The sequence below is a fragment of the Excalfactoria chinensis genome, chromosome 7, assembly GCF_039878825.1.
Source record: "Excalfactoria chinensis isolate bCotChi1 chromosome 7, bCotChi1.hap2, whole genome shotgun sequence".
Taxonomy (NCBI): Eukaryota; Metazoa; Chordata; class Aves; order Galliformes; family Phasianidae; genus Excalfactoria; species Excalfactoria chinensis.
Genome location: NC_092831.1, coordinates 458,115 through 485,878, shown reverse-complemented (window position 1 = coordinate 485,878; position 27,764 = coordinate 458,115). Strand labels below are relative to the sequence as shown.

General features: G+C 55.4%; 3 protein-coding genes across 3 annotated transcripts; 1 reads left to right on the top strand and 2 right to left on the bottom strand.

Moving 5' to 3' along the window:
* Positions 1 to 211: 211 nt before the first annotated feature.
* On the top strand, positions 212 to 8,764 carry GALNT5 (polypeptide N-acetylgalactosaminyltransferase 5). Its single transcript, XM_072341980.1, has 10 exons — positions 212 to 2,010; positions 3,687 to 3,853; positions 4,142 to 4,261; positions 4,359 to 4,494; positions 5,064 to 5,183; positions 5,493 to 5,610; positions 5,762 to 6,085; positions 7,389 to 7,469; positions 7,581 to 7,739; positions 8,469 to 8,764. The coding sequence occupies exons 1-10, from the start codon at positions 878 to 880 to the stop codon at positions 8,607 to 8,609; spliced, it is 2,499 nt and encodes an 832-aa protein (XP_072198081.1). The 5' UTR covers positions 212 to 877; the 3' UTR covers positions 8,610 to 8,764.
* A 1,852-nt stretch (positions 8,765 to 10,616) lies between these two features.
* Positions 10,617 to 13,797, bottom strand: ERMN (ermin). Its single transcript, XM_072342436.1, has 3 exons — positions 13,418 to 13,797; positions 12,993 to 13,097; positions 10,617 to 11,947 (listed from the first exon to the last, which is right to left on the bottom strand). The coding sequence occupies exons 1-3, from the start codon at positions 13,653 to 13,655 to the stop codon at positions 11,547 to 11,549; spliced, it is 744 nt and encodes a 247-aa protein (XP_072198537.1). The 5' UTR covers positions 13,656 to 13,797; the 3' UTR covers positions 10,617 to 11,546.
* A 3,806-nt stretch (positions 13,798 to 17,603) lies between these two features.
* CYTIP (cytohesin 1 interacting protein) lies at positions 17,604 to 26,190 on the bottom strand. Its single transcript, XM_072342435.1, has 8 exons — positions 25,977 to 26,190; positions 23,450 to 23,499; positions 23,072 to 23,126; positions 21,393 to 21,495; positions 21,177 to 21,270; positions 20,809 to 20,878; positions 18,930 to 18,996; positions 17,604 to 18,434 (listed from the first exon to the last, which is right to left on the bottom strand). The coding sequence occupies exons 1-8, from the start codon at positions 26,103 to 26,105 to the stop codon at positions 17,971 to 17,973; spliced, it is 1,032 nt and encodes a 343-aa protein (XP_072198536.1). The 5' UTR covers positions 26,106 to 26,190; the 3' UTR covers positions 17,604 to 17,970.
* Positions 26,191 to 27,764: the final 1,574 nt, after the last annotated feature.

Genomic DNA, 27,764 nt, shown 5'->3' with positions numbered 1-27,764 from the left:
CTCGGCTTTAAGGTCACCTCGGCTTTAAGGTCACCGATGCCAGATTTCGAGAGCTGCAAACTACTGACTCCAGCTTTTTCCCCTCCACCCACACCCGCGCTCCCGCTCACAGCCACGCACCACGCGGGGCCGCCTTCCCTCAGCATCCCGCACAGCTCCATAAGGGGCGCAGGTGGGGAGCAGCGCGGCTCACGCAGCAGCTGCAGCTCGCGGTGCGCTCCGAGCCCCGCCGGGCCGTGCCACGTCACCGTCCTTCAGCCCCGCTCCGGCCGCGCTGCCCGCAGCCCCGGTGCGGCGTTCGTTCTGTGCCGTCGAGTAAACGAGCCGGCGGCGGTCCGAGTGGTGCTGCGCGCTGCCCGCGGGCAACGCCGAGCACATGAGCTCCCGGCTGCGGAGCTAACGAGGATTTACTGCCGTAGGGTGCTGCCGAGGCAGCGTGGGAGCGTTGCGGCGGCACGAAGCGCAGCAACATCTCCCGACAAAGTTCTGCGAACGCAGTTAGGAGCCGGGACGGCGTGGAAGGTAAGATCCCAGAGCAGAGTTGGCGGCCTAATGACGGGCAATAGTTTCCTTCTGTGCAGAGGTGTTGGGTTACAGTGCGAGGCTGGGCGGGGTGGGGAGAAGGAAACCTTGTCCCGCCGCCCCCCTTTCCTTCTTTCCCTTCGGGCCGCGCACAGCGGACGGGCGAGCGGGACGCAATGCTTCGGGCCGGGGGCCGGCGGGCGGCGGGGGGGGACTGCCACGCAGGCAGGGAACGGCGGGCGGCCGGGGCTGCGGCTGAGGTTCCCCTCGCTTTGCGCTGAGCCGGGCAGGGAAGGGGGACCGAGCCGCCCACCCGCAAGGCGGACCGGACCCGCCCGGGGGGCTCGCGGCGAGGATGAACGGGCTGCGGAAGCTGTTCCGCGGCAGCGGCCGGGCGCTGGCGTTCGTTTTCGTGGCCTCTATTATCTGGCTGCTCTTTGACATGGCCGCGCTCCGGCTCTCCTTCGGCGACAGCGGTGCGCGGGCAGCGGCGGGACGGGGGCGGCGGGAGCGGGGCCGGCCCTGGAGAGCCCCCCCGGAGCCCGAGGGCGGCAGCCGCCGGGACCACGGCTCCCCGAGGGCTACGGCGGCGGAGCTGGCGGCTGCCGCGGGGCCGCGTGGGGGCGCGGACGGGGAGAACGCGCCGACGGCGTCAGCGGGGGAGCGGGGTCCGGGCGGGGAGCGGAGCCCCCCGGAATCGGCCGCCCCGAGCGGAGCAGTGCGCCCGGGGCGGACGGCGGCGCGGGTGTCCGTCCCGCACAACGTGGCACCGGCGGTCAGCGCGGCCCCGGCTCGGGCGGGGGACGCGGCGGCGGCTCGGACCGCTCGTGGGGACGGAGAGCCGGAGGCACCGCCGGGCACGGCGGGGGGCAGCGCTCCGTCTCCCGAGGCCCCGTCCCCTGCAAAACGAAACGGGACGGAGGGACCCGAACGCGGTGCCCACGGCAGTCCGCACCTGGGGGGGGGCGCCCCGACAGCCCGGGTAGAGGGGCGCGGGGAGAGCAGAAAGGGGGAGAACACAGTGTTTCCTCCTGAGCACTTCGTCCTTGTTAGCAAAGAGGGTGTCAACCTCAGCAGCCTTGCAGCCCCCAACCTTGGCTTCGACTCTGGGGGAAACTTGACCAGGAGCCAAGAAGTGCACCGAGTACCAGGGAGCAATGGCACCTCTGCCACACACATCACCACCAGGACTGCGGCACAGCGCACCCCAAACCATGGCACACCCAGGGCAGCAGCAGCAGGACCAGGGATGGCCCCCGAGCTGGGTGGGAAGGAGGCAGCAGCCATCGGCACACACCGTGTCCTGGCCATGGATGTCACACTGGTACCCAGAGACCCCCAGGCACCCGGGCAGTTTGGGCATCCAGTGGCAGTCCCTGATGACAAACAAGAAGAAGCCAAAAGTCGATGGAAGGAAGGAAACTTTAACGTCTTCCTCAGTGATTTGATCCCCGTGGACCGAGCCATAGCAGACACCAGGCCTGCTGGGTAAGCCCTGCTTTACCACACTGCTGGGTGAGTGATGATGGTAACGGTGAGTCTGGGAGAACTTCCAGCGTGGCTTAACTGGCTATGCCTGCTGACCGGAGAGGTGAGGGCATGTAGCTTGGGGTATATCAGGTGTATCGTATCAGGTGTGGCACCGTTTGGTGCTATTTGGAGTCAGTGCTCATGCGTTTGGTTCCACGCACAACCACTGCGCCTGGGTAGCAGGAGCCTTCCCTGCCCATGACATCGGGGGCTGGCACCCACCTGGAGAGTAGCTGGCAATCCAGCTGAAGCTGCCTGCTGTGTGCCAACACAAGGACGTGCCTGTGGCCACTGTGGCAATGGGGACATCCCAAGTTCACTCCTTTCCCCACCATTGTTATCCTGCTGCCCAGCACAGGGTGTCAGCTCTGCGAGCCTTGGGACTGTTGGCAGAGTGGTGATTGAGAAGCAAATACTCACAATGGGGTGAGAGGTGGTGGCCTCACATTGCACCATGGAGTCTTAGGTTGTGTATTAGGGACAATTCCTTCTCCAGAGGGTGGCTGGACACTGGCACAGGCTGCTCAGGGAGTGGGGGGAGAGGGGTCATTGTCCCTGGGGCTGTCTCAGAGCCATGGGCATGTGGTACTGAGGGATGTGGGCATGGTGGGGTGGGTGGGGTTGGATGTGGGGATTCTAGAGGTCTTTTCCAGCCTTAATGGTTCTGTGGTTCTGTAGACCCCTCATCCCCCTTCCCCTGCAAAACGTGCTGCTGGTTCTGCAAATGGCACAGTGGGCAGGTGGGAGACCTCTGGTGCACAAATCCTCCTGTCTGTCACAGGAGCTGTGCCGTGGAGGTTGTGCTCTGCCCTGTCCCTGTCAATGCATGTGCATTCCTGTGTTGCTCTGTGAGCCCTTGGAGGTCCTGGCAGGGAGGAACAGGGCAGGGAAGGAGGGAGGCAGCCATGGCAGCTTCCTAGTGAGCAGGAGGTGTCACATACAGAAGCCACCTGTATGTAGAGCGAGAGCTGCCTGCAGTAAAGCTGGAGCTGAGGGCTGAGCACTGGGCTGAGCACTGCCCGCCTCTGGTCAATCAGGAGTTCTGCAGAGAAGGAAGTCACATCCGTTGGGTATCTGGGATAATGCCCGGCTATCTGGGTAACAACGCCTTGGCCAAATAGAGGCGGGTCCCCACGTGCCCCAGTTCCTCCCACACCATTGCCGCAGTCTCTCTGGGGCAGTTTGTCCAGGACTAGGTAGGAACCCAGATTTCCTGGCTGAAACAAAGGCTGCGTGTTGTGTGGCACTGCATGGTGTGGCTGAGCACTGAGCAGGTCAGGGCAGCAGTGCCAGGCTGCTGCCAGGCTATGGATGGGAGACCTGAGGGAGCAATCTTCAAAGCAACTCCAGCAGTGTCAGAGTATACACCTTCCTGATTTCAAGGGGACATCAGCAGAACCTAAGGGCTGAAGGCTGCTTTTCTTTAGAGGCCTGTCTAGGGGTGCAGTTTCAAAAGAATTTGACTTCTGCTTAATATTAGTTATATAGAATCAGTATGCATGCATGTATATAAAATGTATGCATTTATGTATGTATATTCTGTGTAGTTAGCAAAGAAAGGGGGCCACAGAACGTGGTGAATTACCTTTGGCTGTGGGTCAGCAGTGACAAAGCCATCACTGCCCTCCATGCAGGTGCTTGGAGCAGCGGGTTCATGACGACCTGCCGACCACCACCGTCATCATGTGCTTTGTGGATGAGGTGTGGTCCACACTGCTGCGCTCGGTGCACAGCGTGCTCAGCCGCTCCCCCCCTCATCTGCTCCAGGAGCTCATCTTGGTGGACGACTTCAGCACTAAAGGTGAGCAAAGCTGCTTCTACCTTGGTTAAGCTGAGACAGCTCGAGGCCAGAGTACCTGAGTTGTGCTGCTCAGGGCTATGATTTAGTGGAGAGTTTTTAGAGTTCGGGTACTATGGTTAGGCTGCGGTTGGACTTCATGATCTTCAAGGTCTTTTCCAACCTGGGTGATTCTATGATTCTATGATTCCACCTTTTGTTCTTTGTTCTTCACTTTGAATACTAGTAAGAAATTGCATTTCTTCTCCTGATGTATTACAATGCATGCCTCGCTCTGCCCTTCTCTCCCAGACTACCTCAAGGAGAAGCTGGATGCATACATGTCGCAGTTCCCGAAGGTGAAAGTCCTGCACCTCAGAGAAAGGCATGGTCTCATTCGGGCCCGGCTGGCGGGTGCACAGGTGGCCAGAGGTGAGACAGAGCCAAGACATTTGGAGCTCCCTGCGTGGCCCAGCACTGCCAGGGGCTGCCAGCACACACCTGATGGTACCACGACTCCTGCCCGTAGGCACTGTGCTGACCTTCCTAGACTCACACGTGGAGTGCAATGTGGGCTGGCTGGAGCCACTGCTGGAGCGTGTCCACCTGCACCGTGCCAGGGTGGCCTGTCCTGTCATCGAGGTGATCAGCGACAAGGACATGAGGTAACGCGGCTCGGGCCGTCCTGCCATGGCACTAGGAAAGCCCTCACTCTGTCAGAATGCAATAGCAAGAAGCTGTGCACCCTGACCCTCTGCCTGGCCTCCCACAGGGGGCCATACACCAGAAATTAGCAGCAGCAGTCTTGGCCACTCCTTTATCACACACACCTCTTTGCCTTTCCACAAATTGCAGGTCAGGAGGTGATGGCCTCACATTGCACCGAGGGAGGGTCAGGCTGGGTGTTAGGAGCAATTTCTCCCCAAGAGGACTGGCCAGGCAGTGCACAGCTGCACAAGGAGTGGGGGGTGGTTCGCCATCCCTGGGGGTGTCCCAGAGCTGTGCAGATGTGGCACTGAGGAATGTGGGCAGTGGGCCTGCTGGGGTGGGTTGGGATCTTAGAGGTGTTCTCCAGCCTGAATGGTTCTGCCGTTGTAGATGAAGAGAATTCCTGATGAAATTTGTTAGAATTCTGCTTTAATTAGGTACAGACGTTCTTCTTTGTTCATTAAGGGTGACATTTCAATCAGGAATGTGACTCAGAATTCGTCATCTCCATCTCTGCCCTGTTCAGCTACATGACTGTGGATAACTTTCAGCGTGGGATTTTTACTTGGCCGATGAATTTTGGATGGAAGCAGATTCCACAAGAAGTCATTGAGAAAAGCAAACTCAAGGAAACTGATATAATAAGGTACAGACACTGAATCTGAGAGCTTTGGGAGCCCACCTGTTTGCAGTTAGCAGCTCACTCTGCGCTGGCGGTGTGACACAGGGCATCACCCCACTGGCCATGGCAAAGCCCCAGCCACCAAATGTTGTGTTTTTAACGTTACCTTTATTAGTTGGTACCAAAAGGATGGGTTCCAGGGTCTGTGCTGTAAGTGCAAACCCACACACCATCCCAGGCACCTCCTAGCCCTGTTTCCGGGTGACCTCTTGGTGAAGGTGAAGGGTCTGGTGTGTTCCGACCTACTGACCTGCACCTTGCTGCCTGATGCAGGTGCCCAGTAATGGCAGGGGGCTTGTTCTCCATTGAGAAGAAGTACTTCTTTGAGCTGGGAACGTATGACTCAGGTCTGGATGTCTGGGGAGGTGAAAACATGGAGCTTTCATTCAAGGTAGGTCACTTTTGGCAGCCTGTTCTGCGTGCCTGCTCTGGGCATTCCTGCAGGCACAGCCACCAGCCCTGCCGGTCCCCTTGCCGCTTCTCTTCTGCCTTGCACGAAGCCGGAGCGCAGCGTTCCTGCCCAGGCATCCTCTGCTCCTCAGGTCTGGATGTGCGGAGGAGAGATTGAGATCGTCCCGTGCTCCAGAGTGGGGCACATCTTCAGGAACGACAACCCCTACTCGTTCCCAAAGGATCGGGTGAGAACGGTGGAGAGGAACCTGGCGCGTGTGGCCGAGGTCTGGCTGGACGACTACAAGGAGCTGTTCTATGGCCACGCGTACCACCTGCTGCAGCGGCGCCCTGAGCTGGGTGACCTGAGCCAGCAAAAGGCTCTGCGGGAGAGACTGCAGTGCCACAGCTTCCACTGGTACCTGGAGAATGTGTACCCAGACCTGGCGGCTCCCCTGGTGAAGGCCAGCGGGCTGGTACGTACCGAGTGATGCTCCTCTCCTTTAAACCTGGCCTCACTGGCTCGGATTAAAGGCGTGGAGTCATCTTGGTGCACCTGGCTCTGAGCCGCTTCCTGGCACATGGTAGTGGGTCTTGAATCCATGGCAGCAGTCAGGATCCCGCTGGATGTTTGCGAAGTTTCTATAAACTCTTCACGGGAAAGGCAGAATTTTTGAGAAGAGCTTAAAGTCGCCGCTTCGAGGGGCAGTTTGACAGCAGGGCCGGGCGGTTCGGTGCCGTTCCGTTCCGTGCCCACCAGCAGGGTGCAGCACATCGCCGCTCTGCTCAGCAGTTCCGCCTAGACGGTGCGCTCAGTTGCTTGCAGTCGCTTTCTGGTCGCGGTCACATCGGGGAAGTGCCCGCTTTGTAAGATGAGATGCGGTGATGCCAGCCGTGCAACCCGGAGGGCCCACCGCCTGCCCTGTGTGTCTGAGCGCAGGCCCAGGAGCTCCACAGCGAGCCGGGCTGAGCAGCAATAGCCTCGAGGACATGGAAGAAATGGAACTTCTGGAAAGCATTGGCTTCTTTAGGTCTTCTGCTTCATCCAGAGCAGTAAAGCCCCACATCAAATCCCGTGCAGGGCAGTGAGGCCATACACAGGGACCTTTGTTTGGGTGGAACCGCAACCTCCGCTTCTCAGTTCTGTGCCTGTGAAAGTGCCCGTGGTGCAGCCGTGCTTTGTCCCGATTCAGGCCACCTGAATTGCTCTTTTATCTTCATTCTCAAAATTTAATAGGGCAGAAAATCTGTTTTTCAGCTAGCTCTGCAAATTCCAGCTGTGCTGAACCCTAACCAAGTTTGGTTGGGAGCTGTGCTCTAACAGCCTGCTTATTGCCCGGGATTAATTCAGGAATTCCTCAGCAGTTCTGAGAGAAGGAAAGGAACCACATTTGCAGGGAATTAAAGGCCTTGCAGGGACTGGGATCTGGTGACAGTGCTTGCAGCCATTGCTGCTGTGGCCCCTGTGTGCAGTCCTCTCAGCCACAGACAGTGGGCAGAATTTGGAGCTGCTTTCAGCAATCTGACCCAATGCTGTGCACTGAAATGAGCTCCTCTTGTCCTGCTTTGAGTGCTTCCGGGAGGGGCTGGGTTTGGGTTTCTCCTGCTGGAGAAATGTGTAGCAGAGCCGTGTGCACTGACAGGCACCAAGGAGGAGTGATGTGGTGGCTCTGCTTCCCCCCTATTAAGAGGGCAGTGCTAATCAGTGCTGGCATGGGGACTGCCTATGCTCCTCATGACATCTGGTGTCTCAGCATGCATGTTGGTGCTGTTTTCCAGCTTGTGAACGTAGCCACGGCACGCTGCATTACTGCACAGAACACCACTCTGGCTCTGCAGGCATGTGATGCTAACAACAAGGTAAGGTGCTGCATGGAGCACACAGTGCCATCTGTAGCATGTGTCCCTGCCCCTGAGGGAGCAGCTCCCGGGCTCCTGGCAGAGATCCCCCATCCCCCATCCCTACCACAGGCGCAGCACTTCAACTACACCTGGCTGCGGCTGCTGCGGCACGGAGAGCTGTGCGTGGTGCCCATGGGTGCTGCAGGAGCACCAGGACTGCAGCCGTGTGGGGACTGGGAGAGCAGCCTGGCCTGGAGGCACAGCTCTATGGCAGCGCGCCCTGAGATGGTGAGTAGCATCCCAGCCCTCCCCACAACGCCCACACCATGCCTCCAGAGCAGGAGGGAAGCACCATGGCAGGCCTGCACCCAGCAGGGCTGCACCATCTGCAGCGTGGTGACAGCCAGAAGAGCCCTGGTGGCAGACCAGCTGATGGTAGCACTTACACTGGTATTGGTATCCACTGGCCTTCCGTTCACAGTGTGTTTGTTTGTTTTGTTTTGTTTTTAAGGAAAAGAGTTTTGAGTAGGAGAGAATTGGTACTTTATGACCTGCACTGCAGTGCCTGTGCCAGCCCCCTGCGGGGCTTTGCTCTGAGGAACTGGCATCCTTCCTAGTTTAGGAAGGAAGAACAGTAGCTGTGACTTAATGCCTCAACCTACAGCTAAGATCCCACTCCTCTTCAGCCCAAAGCAGTAATACTTCCGTGCATTATGGGGAGAGGGGCAGCGTGGCATGTGCAGTGCTTTGCTTTCTGATACCACACGACTGTGTCACATCAGTGATGTGAGCTGCATTTACCATGAACAAAAAAACAGATCCAGTTTTTGCCCAGACAGAAATGCATGTGTCCTTTGAGGACTGTTCCCCCTCAGTGTTACTGTCTGTGTGCCAAGCACTGCAGGCCGGGCACAGAATGCCCCAATAGGGGCAGCCCTGGGGCAGAGCCTCTCTGGCACTGGGGTTATGTGGGGAAAGTTGTGCAGATGTGAACCCAAAGGATCACCCTCTCCACAGGCTGAGCACCTCGTGGTGCAGCACCAGCATCCACCCACCTGCCTGCTCGTGCACCCGGTGCTGCTGGCCCTGAGGCTGGGCACATGCAGTGCCACCAACCGCTACCAGCAGTGGAGGTTTGGCAGCTACCATGTGGCATGATGGAGCACCACAAGACGTGGGGCCACCACAAGACATCCAACAGCAGTGACAGAGATGGGAGTTCCCTTTCAAGCAAGAGTTGAACCAGCACAGAGAGAGCTCGGAGCACCCAGCACAGCACAGCCGCTGTAAGGACACTGAAAATGTGGTTTTCCTTCAACTGTGAGGCAAAAACCCACATTGTTTTCTGTGTTATTAAATGGAAATATTTTCTGAAGTCCCCTGTCCTCTTGTAAGCTGACCTTCTGTAACGTCCCCAGAAGCAGCACATGCTGACAGGAAGAGCTCTGTGCTTCCTGCTCTGTGTGCATCCAGCAGGGCACCGTGGGGTGGCTGTGGGCACTGGTGTGGCTGTTGTGACGCTGCAGCTGCACGGTGCTGCCCAGCATTTACAGGCTGGTACAGAGCAGCTCGCGCCTCTCTGAGGTCAAGAGGCACAGCATAATATTACCCTTCACATTGAGGATCAGTGCTGACAGCACTTGACAGCCTGCGTCTGCCAAACCATTGAGTGCCCTAACAGTTTTCCACAATTGGCTCCTGCTCCATATGTCTTCCCGATTTTATCTCCCCCCTTCGTGCTGCTCGCCTGCAGTCGCTATCAGAAGAACTGCACAGCTGTTGTTTGTGCAGTCATGTTGTATCAGGAGCGTGAATTTCATTAAATGCTGTTTGCTGACATTCAATCATTTGTCACGGAACAGTCATAGCACGTTCCCATGTCATGGTCACATCCCATCCCCAGCATTGTCCTGGTGCCTTCATCCCCCTGAGCCTGTGTCAGTGGTCGCTGCAGTGCTGGTGTCTGACTCAGACCCAAGCATGCCCTCAGGGACTGCTGGTGATGCACAGGGATGCATGGATTCCAGCACAGCCACACAGCTCCTAACCCAGCACAGCAGTGACTACAGAGAGCAATTACTTTCAGAACGAGGCTGGGCCTCCAGTTCTGACCCCCTGGAGCTGCCCCCCACCCCCTTTTGGCTCTCCCCCACATTCCCACCATGCTGTCTGCCCCAAATGTTATAAAATTATGGTGACTCTTAAGGTTGGAGAAGACCACTAGGATTACCAAGTGCAACCTCAGCCTACCCCCACTGTGCCCATTGACCACTCAGTGCCACATCCCCACAGACCTCGAGCACCCCCAGGGATGGTGGCTCTGCCAATGTTTCCCACCCAACCTGCCCCTCCCCTGCCACAATGCGAGGCCATCGCCTCTCATCCTTTTGCTGTTACCCGGGAGCAGAGACCAGCCTCCAGCTCACTCCAACCTCCTCTCAGGAGCTGTAGAGTGCCATAAGGGCTCCCCTGAGCCTCCTTCACACCAAACAATCTCAGCTCCCTCAGCTGCCCTCCATAGGACTGCACTCAGATCCTGCACAGCACTGCTGCCCTCTCTGGGCACACTCAAGGACCTTCTGGTAGAGAAGGGCCCAAAACTGAACACAGCACTGAGGTGCAGCCTCACCAGAGCTGAGTACAGAGGGACAATCACCGCCTGCTCCTGCTGGCCACACTACTGCTAACACAGCCAGGATGCTGATGGCCTTCTTGGCTACGTGGGCACACTGCTGGTTCATGGTCAGTAGCCACCCCCAAATACCCCCAGATCTTTCTCCAGCCTTCCAGTCACTGCCCCGGCAGCTGGTCCCATTGAACTTCACCCCGTTGCCCTCAGCCCAGCAATCAGCCTGTCCTGATCCTCTGCAGGGCCTTCCCACAGAGCACCTCACCTGCGCACAGCCCTGAGAACGCAGGCTGAGCACTGCAACACAGTACAGGCAGGTGATAAATGGAGGAGACCTGCAGTGTGGGGGAGGCTGCCCATGGCGCAGCCCCTACGGTGCCTGGGAAGAAGCATTGGGAGCAGGCAGGTGCCAGCAGCCTGCTGGGAAGCACTGAGCGGGGCCGGGGGAGCACCAGGCAGCGGGGAACAGACCGGCACTATGGGACATACAACCGACCTCTGAGGGTTTGCAAACCAAAGGGCAAATAAACAATTCTGAATGGTACAATGAGGACTGTGTTTTGTTTGTACAACACAGAATTGCCATTTATTATTTTGACATTGCCAATAAATAATTGCCTTTCAGTGGAACAAAAAAAGTCAAAGCAGTACTCAGTGCTGCTGGAAATAATGTAAAACTGAGCATTACAAAAGCAGTGATGGCCAAAGGGGAGTGCTGGGGTGGGAGCCACAGCCCAACCCTGCTCGGAGCGCCTCTCCTTGCCCAGAGCATCCCCAGTCCTTTCTGGGATGATGTCTGCAAAGCTCCGTCCCAACTCAAGACAAAGCTTTCCATAAAACAGTTTGAAAGAGACCGAATCCACAGCACTGTGCTTATACAAGAGAGCTTTAAAATGGAGAAAGGGAAAAGGCTGCGTTCGGGTGGCAAAAAAATATCCTGACGTCTGCTTTGTCTCAAGGAAAAAAAAAAAAAAAAAAGAATTAAAAATCTACATCTAAACTGAGTTTGAAGATTGAGCAGAGTCGTACGAAACGCAGCCACAGTGCAGAATGGCAGCATGTGGACAGCAAAGCTTGCTGCAGGAAGGCTGCACCGTGCTGATCCCAGAGCTGCATGGGGCTGGGCTGGGCTGTGCTCAGCGGGGCTGGGCTGCGTGGCCCTGACCACCCCAGCAGCACGAGCTGGGAGCGCAGTGTGCTCGGGTCATGCTGCTGTGTGAGTGGGGTATGACTAATGGAAACAAACAGGTGAACTTGAAGTGGATTGATGTCACACCTTCAGCAAACCCATCGCTCCCCTGTCCCGTGGATGCCCCACCTGCTGTCAAGGGGAAGGTAGTTAGGGGATCACATAGAATAAGGAAGCAGGGGTGGATCCATGCTGTGTGAAGGCCATGTCTTGGGAGACAAACAAAACCAGAACCAGCGCGAGCTCTCGGGCACATTAAGCGATTCCCCACCTCGGTTTATAAGTGCATCATGGATTCAAATTCATCGATTCTTTGTTTGGTGTTTCCTTTCCTGATCTTCCGGTAGGAGATGGTGTTGTACCGGGAGTAGCTGTGCCTGGAGATGTCGTTCTTCTTCCCCATTCCCGGCTGCTCCCCAGCCCTCTCTGCTGGTGCGTTACAGGTGGGGCTGCTGGGGGGGGAAAGCTCCATGCCGGCCTGCTGCTGCTGGGGGACCACGCCGCTCCCCTTCGGCACCTCTATCACCTGCACCTCGTCCTCCTCGGTGTCCTCCTCCTCCTCCTCTTCCTCTTCCTCTTCTTCCTCCTCGGCGTCATTCCCTCTCTGCTCAGTGTTGCCCGTGGGGGTCACTGCCACCTCCCCACCAGGACTGCCCGCTGTGCCCAGCGCCCGCTGCCCTGCGGCACAGAGCAGCACTGTGAGCCCCGGCCCACCTGGGTGGGTGAGGAGTGACACCCCCAGGCTGCACCCACCGTGCCCACATGCACTGCAGGCACAGCCCAGCCCACAACAGTGCCAGAGCTGCAGCTTGTGGAGCACAGACCTTTGCCCAGGGACATACAGCCCACCCAGGACGTGGGCAAACGCACGTCCCCACTTGGGAAGTGTTTGGTATTGTCCTGCTTGGCACATCTCTGCTCCAGTGCCACAACAAACACTCTATTCAGTGTCTGCCTGCAGGGTTCTGAGCAGTAATTAGACTAAATTGGTCAGGTACTAAAAAGCTGCCTGCAATTTGGAGATAAAGTGCTCGTGGCTGAGGTGAGGGGGCTGTGCAGGATCATTTAATAGATTTTATTGTGCACTTGCAAAGCAGCACAGTTGGAGTGGGGATGTTGGTGTGGAGAGGGAAAGCCTCCATCCTGATTCATCTCAAAGCCATTCAGTACTATTTTGCTCAGGACAAATGCTCATATATTTCTTACTTTCTTAGTGAAAGGTACACCAGTTTCTATTCATAAGGCACAGCCATACATCTCCTGTATCTGCATTCACACGGCTCAGCTCTGTGACAACCACCCCGAGCTGCTCATCTGCTCCTCTCTGACAAGGGGCTCACTCAGTATCGATGTGGCAGCTGACATACAGGGACCAGCAGCTCACAGCAGCCCTCCAGGCACGTGAGTGGGGGCAACAACGTGGGATGGCAGCAGCCATTCCTGGAGCCAGCAGCCCTCATCCCAGCCACCCCTTGTCCCCATGAGGAGCCCAGGAGTGTCCACATGAATGGTCAGCATTACACTGGAGCCCTCATAAATCAGAGAGGAAAAGAGTCTGGGTTCTGAGAACACGCAGCTACAAGCAGGAACGCATCTCTCCTCTGCAATGCAACACAAGGTTTTGGCTGAATTTGGAAGTGACAAAACTCTGGGTAGCATTGCCTGGGAGGCCGCTTGCTGCCATGCTCGGGACTGTGCTCCGGCACACAGCACTCTGCATTACCTTCCTCCAGCTCCTGCCTGCAGGCTCCCACGTCCTGGGGCTCAGTCACATCCTGGGGCTCAGCTGCTCCCTGCTGCAGTGCCGCAATGTTCTCCTCTTGCTTTTCTTTGGGAAATACAAAGGACAGGAATTGGACTCGTGGAGCAATTAGTGATAATAATTCGGTTTTAATCATTGTTGATTGGCAGCAGAATTTTAGAGTGGAGCAAAGAAATCGCTCTTTTCTTTGGTGGCTTACATTCCAATCCACGCTTTGTAACGGCCGGCTCAGATCAGTCACTAACACTCAATTGAGTCGCTGTTACCCACAGCCGCAGCTCAGGGCTCTGAGCAGCACACATTACACATCCCGCTGTTCTAAGGATGCACAGAAAACAGAAACTTTTCTGCCCGAATACTCAAAAAAAGGCGGCGCCGCGCATTACCTCCGCACTGCTCCCCTCCAGCACAGTCCCCATGTGCTACGTCCTCTGCCAACGAGCTCCCGCTTTCCTCCGCGTTTCCTTTTGCCAGCAGGGTGCCGGGCTGCGCACCTGCCTCCATGCAGGGCACCGTCCCCGCGGCCCCGGTGATGCGGTTGGTGATGCTGCCGGCCAGCGGCAGGCCCTCCTCGGGGGCCGCGCTCCCATTGCACGCGGGCACCAGGGGCACGTTCTCGCTCATGCTGAGCGCCCGGCGCTGGGCCGCGTGTGCGGGCAGCCGGCCCTGCTCAGCCCCGGCGGTGGCAGCGCGGGCGGCGGGGTTTGGCCGTGGCACCGCGGGGCCCAATCAGCTCCTCGGCCACCACGAGGGCTGCCCCGGCCGCACAGTTAAATGCCCACCGCTATTTACATAAACAAACAATATGAAGCAAGGGCTTTTGTGCTGGCGCGCAGAGCGGGGCTCTAACGTGTCAGCCGCGGTCACACACAGGGATTTTGTCTTCCCGCACAATGGCCCTTTGTGCCTCCCCCTGCAGCAGCAGCACCGACTGTTCTCCCCCCGTAATCCGCACAGGGTGACCGCCCCGTCGCAGCCCCATAACCGGCTTAGCGCGGCCCCGGCTCTGCCCCGTGCGGCCCGGGTGCACCGAGGCCACATGGGTACCATCAGCGCGGTGGGAGGGCGCTGAAATCACACCACATCCCATGGGATGCTCAGTGGCAGCTCCACGGAAAGGCACCTTTGGGCTGCAGAAACGCTCCCTGAAGGAATTCAGAAGGGGAAGGCATGAGATAAATGCACCCATTGGAGCTGCCGGCCAGACCTTCCAGGCAGGCAGTGTTTGAGGGCTGTGCGAGTGCTTGCTGGCCCTTTTCTGACCACAGCTGAACCGTGCCCTGCCGACCAGAGCCAGGTTTACATAAGGCCGTAATCTCCTGCTCTGAACGACTTTTTTGTATTCATACAATGCAACATTTCTGACATCTTTGGTCTCCAGGATTTGGAAATCCTCTTGTTGAGGTCAGACCTTGATTAAAAGCAGAGCCAAAACCCTGTGACTGTTTTAGTTCAGACATGAGTTTGCATCTTAAACCCAGCAGCTTCCAATTGCGCTGTGAGTGGGGTTGGTGCGGTTGATTCATAACACTGATCTTTTGTTGGAAAAATGAGTTCACGACAAACAGTTGCAGATGGTGAGAAAGTGCTGTGGGTGCCGTCAGGAGGTGTGCGGCACGGGCTGCAGAGCAGAGTTTATCTCAGTTCTGAGCTATTGGCGTAACCCCAAACTAATCCAAAGGGCCCTCGAATGCCACTCCCTGCTGGCCAGGTCCCGTCCCCAGGGTTTCCCTCCGGTGGGCAGGGTTCACTGGAGTGGAGGGGTTGGGGACAGGTCCTGCCCGCATCTTCCCAGCATCTCCCCAGCACCCCTGGGCTATGCGGAGCTGTGGAAGCACTGAGACACAGCCTGGTGCCATCTATTGGCGGCACCCTCCATCCTCACCCAGCAGCACCATCCCCAGTTAGCACCTCGTGGTCACAGCACCACTTGTATAAATCCCTTTTGAACCCCTTTCCAAGTGACCTTTGAAGCAGAAAGTTTCCATTCCAGAAGTCCCTCAAATTTTGCAGGTAACACCATGAGCGCAGACAGCAGGAAGGCAAACAACAGGAGGCCCTCATTAGAGCCACAGCAACTTCAATCCATCTCAGCAATACCGAGCAGCCATTCCACGAGATGTTTGCAGTGCTCCCTGTGCTCTCCTCAGCTCATCTCCTGCTGCCCCCTTTCTGCTCCAATCACAGCTCAGCTGACGTGGGTGCTGCAGCTTTGGGCCAGGGCAAGGCAGTGCTGCTCCTGCCCTTGTTCCAGGAGCAGTGAGCCAAGGCCATCGGGAACTCCTTGACTGCTGCTGGAACTGAATGCTGCCCGGTCTGAAAGGCACAGAGACACACAACCGTGGATGTAAAGGGGCTGTGCAGTAGGCACAAAGTTCCAGGATTGTCTCATCTGAATTATGGCCGGAATGGAATGTTACTGACCGAAGGCAATTCCCCGCTCTGCAGATGTGCCAGGTGCACTTAGTGCACTCCATAAGCCCCTCAGTGCCATGAGAGCTGGCTGCCTCCAGCTGCTTTGCACAGAAGCCTCTAAAGCAGCTGCACAGAACAGAAATACTGGGCAAAAACAGAACTCGCCTGGGCAGAAGCACACACAAAAGGCAGAAGCATCACAGCCGGCCCTGAAACACAGGCAGAGATCAGCCACTGAAATGAGAGCTGCCTCCAAGCAGAACAGAGCCAGGGGCAGGCAGAAACCAGAGATTGAGACAGGGAAGTGCAGAAACCTCATGCATGCCCATGGCTTCCCGGGCCAGGTCTCCAGTCTGCAAGGGGAAAGCAGTTGCAGGGTAACGCAGCCCTGAAGCCAGAGCAGTTTTCCATCATAATTCCTGCAGAAGCCATAACACGTCTCATGGCTCTGGGGGAAAAAAACACTTCAGCTACAGAAAGTACAGCCCAGGAGAGCCAAGCACAAACCCCACCCGAGGCCAGCCATCCCACATGGGCCCTGAGCTACTGGCAATAACCAGCCTGCAGCAGAGGAGGGGCTGGGGGGCTCTGGGGTCCCTTCCGAGCCAACGGGGCTGTGGTTCTGCGGTTCTCCCCCAGAGGGTGGTGGGCATGGCACAGCTCCCCAGGGCAGTGGGCACAGCCCAGCACTGCCGGAGCTCAGGGAGCGTTGGGACACCGCTCCCAGCCATAGGGTTTCAGTGGTCCTGTGTGGGGCCAGGGGTTGGACTCGATGGACTCCTTGTGGGTCCCTTCCAACTCGAGATGCTCTGTGGTTCTGTGATTCTCCTCGGGCACGTCGGGCTGCCCCGAGCTCTGCCTGCTGCTGCTTGCACGGAGCAGTTCGGCGCCGAACAGCGCTCACTCCCTCGGCCCTCTGCAGTTTGCCCGTGCTCCTCCCATCCCCTCACCCCCCCGGCGGCCCCCAGCCCGCTGCAGAGCTGTGATCGCCCACATCCTGTTTTTGATGCGTTGTGCAGCTCCTGGCGGCCAGAACATCGCGCTGTGGTCACACGCTGTGCTGTAGCAACCAGAGCACTCTCTCACCACTGCAGGAACAGCATCACCTCCCTAACAGCCTTTTAAAGGCCTTTCTCAGGCCTTTAAATATGGGATCTCTTCTGAGCATTAATTCAACTGGATTGCCTGGCCATGATGCCCATGGCTGCTGTCACTCAGGCAGCTCTGTCTGCCATCGGTGTCCACTTGGGAATGGCCTCTACTTCTCTTCATTCTTTCAAACACTTTTGTTGGCAAAGGGAAGCTGCATCTCAGGACAACAAACCACAGTTTGAAACCTCTGTGTCTAGAAAGGAGCTCCAATGAGCAGAGCCATGGGGAGCCCTGGCCAGGGGTTGGCTGTACCACAGCACAGCCATCCCCACTCATCTTCATGGTGAACATCTGCCTCTGCACCATGCACAGTTAAGAGCCCAATGAGCCTGAATGGTGCGGTCAGACCATGGCATGCTGATGAGCATTTTCTCCAACCTGCTGAAATTCCAGTAAGCCGATCTGACCACAGCAACCTCAAGGGGTGATGGTGATGACACCTAGCACAGAAATACCCGTCCCTAGGCTGATGCAGCACAGAAAATGCTCTTCTAGCAAGCCTGGCAGGAATGGCACAAAAAAGTCCCATGGCTTCAGCAGGGCCCAAATTGCCATGCTGCCAAGCTGTATCATGACATGGGGCACAGAGCACCCCACTCCCATGGCCTCCACTCCACTGGGATTCTCCCTTCAGTATCTCAGCATTGCCACCAGCCTGTTTTCCTCCCCCCAAACCCATAGATGATAGAACATGGAATGGGTTATGTTGGAAGGGACCTCTGCCCAGCGCTGCTGCTGCTCTCCAGCACACTCACCCTGCACTCACCACCATGCACCCCACCCCAGCACATCCCTCTTGTATCAGCAGCCACACCTGCCTTGCACAAGCCAGCTGCACAGCAGCTCTCCTCCATCACCAGCATGCAGTCCTGCAGCACAGGCCGGGTGCAGGTTCTGCTGCATGATCCGGGACATTTGTGCTGCACATTTCCTGCAGTAAGGGAGGTTCAGCTGAGCTGTGTCCCTGGGCAGCAGCACTGCCCCAGCACCACCTCTGGGACTTACCCTGCATGAGGTCTGGGCTCTCCCCCCTCCTAGTGGACCTGGTCACCAGCTGAGTAGAAGCTCTTGCTTTATTGGAGACCTCTGAAGACTGACTTTAGTAACAGAAAATAAATACTTAAAAAATTTGCACTCGATTAAAACCCGTCATTAACTCTACATATGCTGAGGGAGTTCTTCGAAGTTCTTCACCTCTTGGAGCTAGCCATTTTTTTGTGTTAATGAAGAAGTCCACGATTCACTCCAATCAAAAATTAAAACAATTAACAAACCAGAGCCTTTTAAATGCCATCAGTCCCGCTGTAAGGCCGTGTGGGTAAGGAACGACTGCAGCATCGTGGTGCTCCACCCGCCCCTGGGGGCCGCAGCGTCACACCCGGCTTTCCTCCTCCTCCAGCGCCCGGTGAAGGCCTGGGATGAATTTCAGGAGCTGCTTTCGGACGCTGGGTCTCCTGCTCTTCCTCGGGAGCGTCCCGAAGCTGCTGGAGCTGCCGCCGCTCTCCCACAGCGGGGACATGGAGCCGCTGCTGGCCAGGCTGATGCTGCGGTGCCTGCGCAGGGAGCACCTCCCGGCCGTGCCGTCACCATCCCTGGGCAGGAAGCAGTCGTCGTCCACGCTGGACTGGCGGCTCAGACTCTCTGCCGCGGAGTCCTCGAAGGCTCCGCTCTGGTAGAAGCTGTCCTCGCTGTCCAGGGTCATGGAGCTCAGGCGGCTCCGGGAGCTGCTCTCACTGGAGAAGCGGGTTTTGCTTAGAGACACGCTAGGTCCTGGCATGCAGTCCCCAAATAAGTTGGCTTCTTCCAGCCCCAGCAGAGCGTTGTCATTCACCTCCCCTGGAAGCAGAGGTCAAGAAGGAGCATTATTCAATGGCATCAGTGAGTTCCTGCAAGCAGGCGCAGCCTATGACCCTGCAGAGCTGCCTAGATCTGCTGCAGGGAGGTCAGCCTGGCTCCTCTTCCCCTCTCACTCAAGGCCACCAGCTGGGCCTTCATCCTGACCCACTCTCCTGCCCTTTCTCTCGAGGCAACCCATACAGAGAGGGGGGCTTTTGTTTGTTTCTAAGTCCAGTTTAAAGAAAGAGAATAGAAAAGAAGCCTTCCAACCCACATGGACTCCTCTCCTAGAACTCATGCACCAGCCTAGCACCCAAATTCATCAGGCACTGATAAAAAGCTTCCCCAGGGGTCAGCCCATGCCCTCATTAAGAGGGAAGAAAAGAAGAAAGCAGATGGAAGCCAGGTTAGAGCAGTGCCTGCTGCTGCTCAGCCCCAGCTTCCCCCTGCGGTCTCAGCAGCGCTGCGGTTTCCCACCCAGAAACGGAGACTCACCGTGCAGCAAACGCTGTTCCTGTAAGTGCAGGGAGCGCAACTCCACCCACTTCTGCTGCAGAGTTTGCTGCGAAGGATTAAAAGAGCTGACTGTCATTCACACTTTCACAGAGTTACAAAACACTTCAAATAAAGCAGGTTCCCAGAGAGCACTCTTTGCCCACAGGATGCGGTGTGCCCTCGTTTTGCACAACACAGCTTTCCTGGGGCTCAGCAAGCCTCCTCCAGCAAGATGCACAACTTCCCTGAGCAAAGTGCTCCGGCTGAGGCACTGCCTGCTGAGATGTGCAAAAGCAGAAGGCTGAAATAATGCAGGCAGCCACACTCAGCTGGCCTTTCTCTGTGCAGCATGCACGTGCTGACGTCCCATCCTACCAGCGAGCAGCATTATGTTATTTCCTCTCCTGCAGGTCAGCCATTGGTCTAACAAATAACTGCTGCACTGGTTCAGAAGCAGCCAAGTGAGTGCCTGTGGGGTCAGCTGCACCACACACTTCCTTGGCAACCTGCACGAGCACACAGCTGGACAGCCTGGCAAGTTACACGGCTATCCATGCAAACTGCCCAGGCAAAGCTTGCGTGGACAATACTGCTGTTCTTCACACATTTTTCTCTGTTCCACATTCCAGCAACACCAATCAAAACACCACAGCTCTGGGCTAAGGCACCAGCACGGCAGCAGCCCTGGGGCTCTTTGCCATCCCTTAGCCCCAGCCAAAAGCACAGCCACCTGGCGGGGTGGTTTCTCCCATCCCATCAGACCTCACCAGCAGCCTGCCCGGTGCTCAGTGGCACAGTGTGGTGACACGGCACTGACGCTGGGCACAGCCCTGTGCCACACACCAGACAGGAGTGCCGACACACAGGGCCGGGCCCACACCCAGCTTCACACGAGAGTGAAAGCTCTCCTCGTAGAAGCTTGGCACTGCTGGGAAACCACTGCTATCTGAACAGGAAAGCTGGGTGTTTCACAGCAGCTTCTGTCTTCCTGAGTTCTCTGTACCATACAAGGAGGGGCAGCCGCTCAGTGCTGCTCACACAGGCGTTGTCCCCAGATGCACACAGATGGCAAATCCCATCCCTGCTGCAAAGCTCCAGCAAGCCTGAACATTTATCATGAGGTTTATTCCAGCCAGATCAGAATCCAGTTTGAAGTATCCCATTCCTGCAGGTCACCTTGGCTCAGTGCTGCCATAAGGAAAAGCTCTCCATCAGGTAAAGAATACTCCAAAGTGTCTACACGTCACGCTTTGACATCCCCCAAATGCTGGCTCAGCTTGCTGCTTACTTACAGCACTCGTCAGTCCTCAGTCTGACCAAGTTTAAGAAAAGGCCAAAGTTGTCTTAAGAGGAGGTCAAAATTATCAGAATGATTTTTTGCCTATTTTTTCATCATTTGATCTAATGAAAAACAATCCTATCTCATGTGACCAACATTTTTTCTTCCCTAAATCAGGCCAGGTTAAGATCTGGAGAAGCTCAGCACCCCTGGCAGGATGAGCTCTTGGATGCCATCAGAAAATGCCCAGGGGCTCACAAAGACCTTTTTCAGTCCCAGAGCTGGAGACGTGTGGCTCCCAGAGATGTGATGGGGATCCAGGGCCCCGTGGTTATGGCATGACAACCTCATGTGCAGGCTGGTGCTGCGGCCAGAGCGATGCTGCAGTGCCCTCAGTGAGGGGGTGCTGACATCATCCCCACACACAGCAGTGGCACCCAGCCCCTGCAGCATCCCCCAGGGAGGCACTGGGACTGGCAGCACCAGCACCAGGGACTCATGCCCCACCAGCCCCCACCGCACCTCATGGCTACCCCCACAAACAGCCGACCCACAGCAGCACTCTGCATCTGACAGCAGCGCAGTGGTTCACTGTGTTACCTTCAGCAGCTGCAGCTTGGTCTCCAGCTCCATCTTCCTCAGGAACAGGGCCCCATTGACAGTCTCCAGCCTGGAAAGAAGAGGGGCTTTGGGTACCGGCACCAGGGAGTAGTGGCCCCACAGCAGCACGTGGTGCTATGTGGTCCTCATGGAGGGGATGCACGTGGGACAGTGGGGGTCCTGATGTGCCACCACCTCCCCTCAACAGATGGATTCAGCAGCTGCTGTGGGATGAGCAAAGTCAGAGTGTGGGCAAGAGATGCATATCGCAGCACTGCATGTCTGTGAGTGTGGCACTGCTGCTGAGCACAAGATTTGATGGCTTCCAGTAGGACAGTGTCAGAGAACTGTGAAGGGCAGATGCCTACCTTAAATAGTTCCCTGAAGACTTTATCAAGTCTACAATTTGCTTGTGACTAAAACCATCAGTGTTCACTCCGTTGACATTGGCAAGAATATCACCTGTCAGGATAAGCAGAGGCTAAAGTGAGCATCTTCAGCATACGCATCCCTTCCATGTTCTATAAAACAAAACTCACGTGGAGAAAAGCAACCCACAGATAGGAAAGAAAACAAGTCATTACCAATTTGAAGGCCAGAAAAATGGGCGGGACTTTCCTCTTGGATTTTGCAGACACAAGTGCATACCTCCAGGGAGTAATCCGTTTGGTTTGGAAATCTAATCGTCTGCAAATAGCAAACAAGAAGCGCTGCTGACATTGAGGACAACAAGCAATATTTACAATACTGCCATATGATCTATTTTGATTTCACACCGCTTTTTTGAAAGGAGAAGGCTGTGCTGAGCAGGTTGTATCTTCACAACGCCTGTAAAATCCATCGTCCTGTTATCAACTCGGACATTCATTTAGAAAAATGCTAAACTGAGAGATACGACCTGAGCAGATTTTGCAATGACAGGAAATGTATTTTGGGTTGCATGCAAATATCAGTATTCAGCCACATCCTCCGCCAAGCAGACATTTAAGACTGAAGCTGAAGTTCCTGAAAACCCACGACAGTCAAACCTACCTCACATATGTGAGAGGTTCCCACATTCCTCAGTCAGCATTGACAGAGATGAATTCTAACATGAGTTCAGAGTTTATTAGGGCAAATCAAACCAACATGGTGATTTCTACCTTAAAACCACCAGAAAAACTTTCAGCTAAGCTACGAACAGCACATGATGTGATGCCCCATCCCTGGAGGTGTTCAAGTTATTCACCCCACTTTGGGGTGGATAACTGTGCTTTAGGTGGCCACAGTGCCAGGAGAGACGTGACTTGGAGCAGCTGATGTGCAAACATCTGGGCATGGACAGAGACACCCCATATCTACCTCACTGCCAGAATCCATTTAATGAGTGGGAAGTACCAGTAGAAGCAGCTTGTACCAGTACCGGTACAAGCAGCACACAAGAGTCTGCATTCAGCCATTGCTGTAGCTCTGATGAGCTCCTTGCAGATGGCAGACCTCGAATTTCACATCCTCGTATTCTGGTTTGCCCGTGTTCAAATTATAACAAGAATGAAACTGCAACTTCCAAATAGTGGCTTATGCTTGGTACCAAACAGATGCTGTCATGTCACAGGCTGGACTTTCTAGTGAAATGCTCACACTGAAGGTACGTTCAGGAAGAAATATGCTAAGAACAATTAATTCTAATCAGAATGTCTCATATAATGAAAATCTGCCCGGCAATTTAGACAAAAGCCCGATAATTGACTCAATTATCTTCCCTTCTGAAAGCTCTCTGAAAGTGTTCCTGAGCCGAACACTTACACAGCCGTCAGTCACAGAATCAGCTCTGAACAAGCTGGGCTTTCCCCAGAGCTCTCCTTTCACCAAAGCTAGCACGTCCCTCTGCACAGCGCTGCGGGCACAGCGGTGCCATCTCATACAGCAGGCTTTCTAGAAAAAAAAGAGGGTTTGGATCTCTCTCGTTTTATATAAAAAATATTTCCATGTGCCATTCCGTGAAAACACGATTGCCTGTGGAGGCAGGAAGGCGTTCCCACTGCTCACTTTGTACCTGAGGAGTCTCCTACAGTCAGCGCTCCAACTTGCCGTGGGACCAGGCTCTCATCTGTGACCTGTGAGAACTCCTCAGAAGCACATCCCCTTTCTGTACTGCTTCTTAAGCACTCCAGTTTCACAAGGGACTCACAGGTATCTTTCTCTACCCCATCCAGCATTAATCTAGTTTGGAGGACGTGAGTATTTTAGCTTTAAATGAATCAATTTGCTACGTAAGTCTTACCTGGATTTCAAACCCAAATGTCTCCTTATCTTCTTTCAATATAGAAATGAAGTGTCTGCAAGAAAAACACTCAGAATTACCAGGGTTGTACAGCAGGGAAAGGCTGTGCCACAGAGTGCAGTGGGCACAGTGCAGCTCCCAGGGCAGCGGGCACAGCCCTGAGCTGCCGTGCTCAGGGAGAGCTGGGACACCAACCTCAGACTTTGGGTTCAGGTGGGGCTGTGTGGGGCTCGCTGCTCCTTGTGGGTCCCTTCCAACTGGGATATCTTATCTTTCTATGGTTCCATTCCTGAGCCCCTCCACCCTACTTCCCCCTTGAGTGATCCATCCCACCCGGGGCTGCGCTGTTTGAGCACAGCTGGTGGGGCATTGCCGTACCTCTGTGGCTGGGAGCAGTCCCCCAGGGAGCTGGATCTGGTCAGAGCGAGCTGCAGGCAGAAAGGGGAGAGGAAAAGTGTCAGTGGGGTCACAGCTCCTCGGGGCTCCCTGTGGGCCGCAGGAAGCTGCTGCTGGAGGAATGCCACTGTGTTGTGTTAGGCTGGAAATCAATCCCTCAAAAATGACATTTTTCCAAATCCTTTAAACACGACATTCAGCATTACCAAGATAGGAACACCACAGAGCAAAACAAAACCATGGGTGCTCTTAGCACATGGTGATATTGATCCGGTTGCTCACATCCAGAAGACATCGAGGGATGTTTCTCTGTGGGGGACAGCGCTGCAGTGCCATCCCCAACCCGATGTGAAAGCATCGCTGCCCACCAGCTTTCTGCTGTCCCAGCCCTCCTGCAGCATGCAAAGAATGGGGAGCTGAGTCACTGCCGGCCGATATCCCATGATAACAGTTTGTGCAGGGGTGACAATGCGACCTCTCCCAATCAGCTCTCAGCCATCGCTCCCAAGGAGGAGGTGAGCACGGCAGGATGTGGCTGGGGAACACAGCAGCACACACCGGAGGGGCTCAGAGCAGGAGGGGCTGCACGGGGATCTGAGGGCTGCTGTGCTCACATCAGTGAGTGCAAGAGGAAAATCAGTGATGAAAACCCAGAAAAAAATCTGACAGGAACAGTGCCTGGAGTAGGGAATTCTGTACAAAAACTGCTGGAGGTGCAACTTCTTATGGGGACAGAAACTGGAGGGACAAAAGGCACGGCTGCTAAAGAGGAACGCTGTGTTCTGTAGGGCATCAAAGCAGGACCTCCTGCTGCACTTCAGCATCCAGCACTAAAGCAGGGAGGCTCCAAGACTGGAGCCAGGGGTTTCCAGTCAACATTTTCAGTAACACGGTAATTATCATCTATAAGGTGCCCAAATCCCAATTCTGTTATGCTGAGACCTCAACTCCCTTTCACACCTTTCCCCTAAAAATTCAGTAGGTATTTGTAACTTTAACATGTACCAAAGAAGGCAAAAAGCAGACACACACACATACACACACCACAAAGCTGCAGGCAGCTCTCAGCAGCTACTAGAAGTGGCTAAATAGCGTTTCCAAGCTGATGCATGGCCATGGCAACAAGCACCCAGCATCCCCACTTCATGCAAGGCAGGCTTGTGCCTACAGAGGCCCGAGAAAAGCCAGGATCAACACTTAAACATCAATGTTTTCTATAAACATGAGCCAAAAATAAGGAATTACATTACTACTAAACTATATGGTCAACATAGTAAAACGTCTCAGGCTTCAATAGTGCAAAGCCATGACAATGTGCAACCACCAACACAACTTCCATTTCATCAACCTGTGTTTAATTGGAGAGAGAAGCAGGAAGGAGCAAGGGGTGCCATGCAGTAACACATTTGGAGTTCTTCCTTAACACACACAGACACACCACGGCCATTTATCACTCATTCATCTGCAGCAGGACCACCAAGTGCTGCTCTGTCACTGCTGGTGGTGGCTGCACCAATGCAGCAGAGCCTGCCCAGAGCTCATCTGCTTCTGACTGTCCTTTACATCCCCAGGGCTGTTTGGGAGGAACGTGCTGCTGTTGCTGCATAAAGCAGAGCGTTCAGTGCACAGACATTATGTGCCAGTTTTCCGATAACACTTCAAGACAATAATGCATTTCAAGCACTTTCAATTTAGGCTTATTCACACAAGACAAACAGACGAGCTGCAATTGCTCAGCTGGCAATTTACAGCAGCAGCAAAAGACAGTTTCGTTGGCCTCCCATTGCAAACAACAGAAATTTTCTGTTCTGCATGAAAAGAGAGCTTATAAACAGGAGGGAGACTGACTTTGTACCTGGGCAGACAGTGACAGGACAAGGGGAGTGCTACTGAACTAGAAGAGGAGATTTAGGTTGGACATAAGGAGGAAATTCCTTACTCAGAGTGCGACAAGACCCCGGCACAGCTGCCCAGAGCTGCGGTGCCCCATCCCTGGAGGTGCCCCAGGCCATGGATGGGCCCTGGGCAGCCTGAGCTGGGGGGCAGCCAGCCCATGGCAGGGCTGGGGCTGAGGGGTCCCTTCCAACCCAACAGTGCTGTGGTTCTGTGACTGATTCAATGAAAAGCACAGCAACAGGGACAGCCAAAGTAGCTTCAATAGTTGCAGTAAAATACCCCAATGTTTGGAAAGAAACAACCCACGATTGGTGCTTCCTGCCAAGGATGCAGGACGAAGCCCAGCCAGGACACCGTGCTGAAGCACGCCCAAGGTTAAGGGAGCACCAGGCAGCAGGATGGTCCTCTGTGCCTCACAGCACACCCAGAATGAAGAAGTGCAGGCCAGGCAGGATCCCAGCTGCAGGAGCTCTGCTGACCCCCAGCACCCCCGGCCAGTCTCCTCCTGCACCTCCCTCTGGCAGTGCTCCAACACGGCAGCTGCTGGGAAGATCCCGTTGTGACCCAAAGGCACACTGAGCCCGTGGTGCCCTGCAGGCTGGAGGTCCCCTACCTGCTTGCGGCTCCGCGGCAGCGTCCCCACCGTGCTGACCAGCTGCTGCAGCCGCCTGCTGTCCATCTGCACACCCCGCTCCCCACTGCTGGAGCGCTGGCTGTGCTGGGCGAGGCGCCGCAGGGACATCCTGCTGGCAGGGCACTCAGTGCGGCATGGCCAGGCACGGAGCTGGGAGTTTGGGTGCACTCCTCTCCGAGCAACCAGAAAGTATGAAAACGGAAAGCGGGCCATGTGACTTGTGGTTTAGGTGCACATTACATAAATCTCTTCTTGCAGCTCACCAGGGCTGCTCCGTGTGTTTGTGCTCATACAGGAGTTAAGAACTAGGCTTGGCAGCTACAGAAATCTGCTTAATTTTTCCGTCCCCGCACACAGTAACGATTCTTACTGAACAGATCCTACTTGCTGTAATAGCGTGTCCTTAAAGAACTGTTTGCTTTAGACACTCGCCCGAGCTCAGCTTGTTCATTCTTTCACTTGCTCGGCCTCCCTTGCTTTGCTCAGATTTCCTTTTGGCAAAGGCAGGAAAATAATGCTTTCTTTGGACAACGGCGTCAGCGCATGATTTTCCAGCCACAGGGAGGGAAGCAAGAACTAAAGGCCATGGCCTGAAAGCAGAAGCTGAAACCACCGCTCTGCCCTTGCTCTGCAATACCATTAGCAGAGCATTGGAGCGGAGCAGTGACTCACCCAGCTAATTAGGTTTGTGAGCAGTGGTAGCATGAGCACAGGGGTAGAGAACGGGGACATCAGGTGCTGTCCCAGCCTGCGGGGCTGAGCACGGAGTGGAGGGGTGGGGTGATGGGGATACACCTGCTCTGTGTGCCCTCCAGATGATGCCACAACAGGTGCCCACATGGCAGCACTGCCTCTGCCCCACAGCTAGCTGGGACAGCACCTGGGCCCCCAGTGCAGTGCCATCACTTTAAAACCAAGTCACACAGGGCTCCTTGCTTTGAAAACACACCTGGGAGGACCTGCAACTGTGAAGGAATTGGTGCTGCTTTGCTTTCTCCCTCCTGCAGAGGTGTGGTGCAGGCTGGCACAGCATCTCCTGCACTGTGTGATTGCTGTGCTTCTGGACACGGCTGGAGGAGCAGCCTGTCCGGGTGTCCGGCTGTGTCTCTGTGTGTTCACACACTGAGAATAAGGAGGTTTTCAAGAGGGTCTGTGAAACAAGCAGTGTGAGTTGTTAAATCCATATAATTTAGAAAAGAAAGCCGTGCCTGCTCTTATTCTGGAAACAAGGCCGATTTTGGATTGCAGAGCACAGTAGATCACATCAGGATCTGAGCAGAAACTCTGGGTAAGTAAAACCAGGAGCGCGGTGGGATGGGCCATCCAGACTAAGAGATAAGCAAAATCCATCTCCTAGCACAGGGATTTTCAGCATGTTTTTTGTTTTGCTTTTCCCCCAGAGCAGCTGATTTAAATCACATCTCTGCTACAGTACGCCAGTTTTCCTCCCCTTCTTTGGCAGCCCCTCGCCATGTCAGCACACAGGGAGGAGCTGCCATGGCTTCACTCCTCCCCTGCTGCAGCTCAGCACGCACCGGTGGGATCACCACTGGCTGCTCCCAGTGCAGCACCAGGCACGGGCAGCCCCATCCCTGGGGCCTCCTTCATGGTCAGGCATGCAGCCCATGGAGCGCCTGCACCAACATTTCACTCTCCCTGGACTCACCCTTTGGTTAAGGGCTCTTTTTATTTCTTAATGTCATCGTGCCCCATCTTACCTTCTTTTTTCAAATCCAATTCCAAATAATTTCTGGAGCAACATCCAGA

Bases quoted from the DNA above. Each gene is read 5' to 3' on its own strand.
- GALNT5 (XM_072341980.1), top strand. From the start codon at position 878: ATGAACGGGCTGCGGAAGCTGTTCCGCGGCAGCGGCCGGGCGCTGGCG. The intron at 4,495-5,063 runs GTAACGCGGCTC...TGCCCTGTTCAG, and splicing joins ATCAGCGACAAGGACATGAG to CTACATGACTGTGGATAACT. The intron at 7,740-8,468 runs GTGAGTAGCATC...CCCTCTCCACAG, and splicing joins TGGCAGCGCGCCCTGAGATG to GCTGAGCACCTCGTGGTGCA.
- ERMN (XM_072342436.1), bottom strand. From the start codon at position 13,655: ATGAGCGAGAACGTGCCCCTGGTGCCCGCGTGCAATGGGAGCGCGGCC. The intron at 13,098-13,417 runs GTAATGCGCGGC...TATTTCCCAAAG, and splicing joins TGGAGGGGAGCAGTGCGGAG to AAAAGCAAGAGGAGAACATT. The intron at 11,948-12,992 runs GTAATGCAGAGT...TCTGTGCCGCAG, and splicing joins CAGGCAGGAGCTGGAGGAAG to GGCAGCGGGCGCTGGGCACA.
- CYTIP (XM_072342435.1), bottom strand. From the start codon at position 26,105: ATGTCCCTGCGGCGCCTCGCCCAGCACAGCCAGCGCTCCAGCAGTGGG. The intron at 18,997-20,808 runs GTAACACAGTGA...AATCCTTCGCAG, and splicing joins CCAAGCTGCAGCTGCTGAAG to CAAACTCTGCAGCAGAAGTG. The intron at 18,435-18,929 runs GTGAGTCTCCGT...CTCTGCTTCCAG, and splicing joins GGAACAGCGTTTGCTGCACG to GGGAGGTGAATGACAACGCT.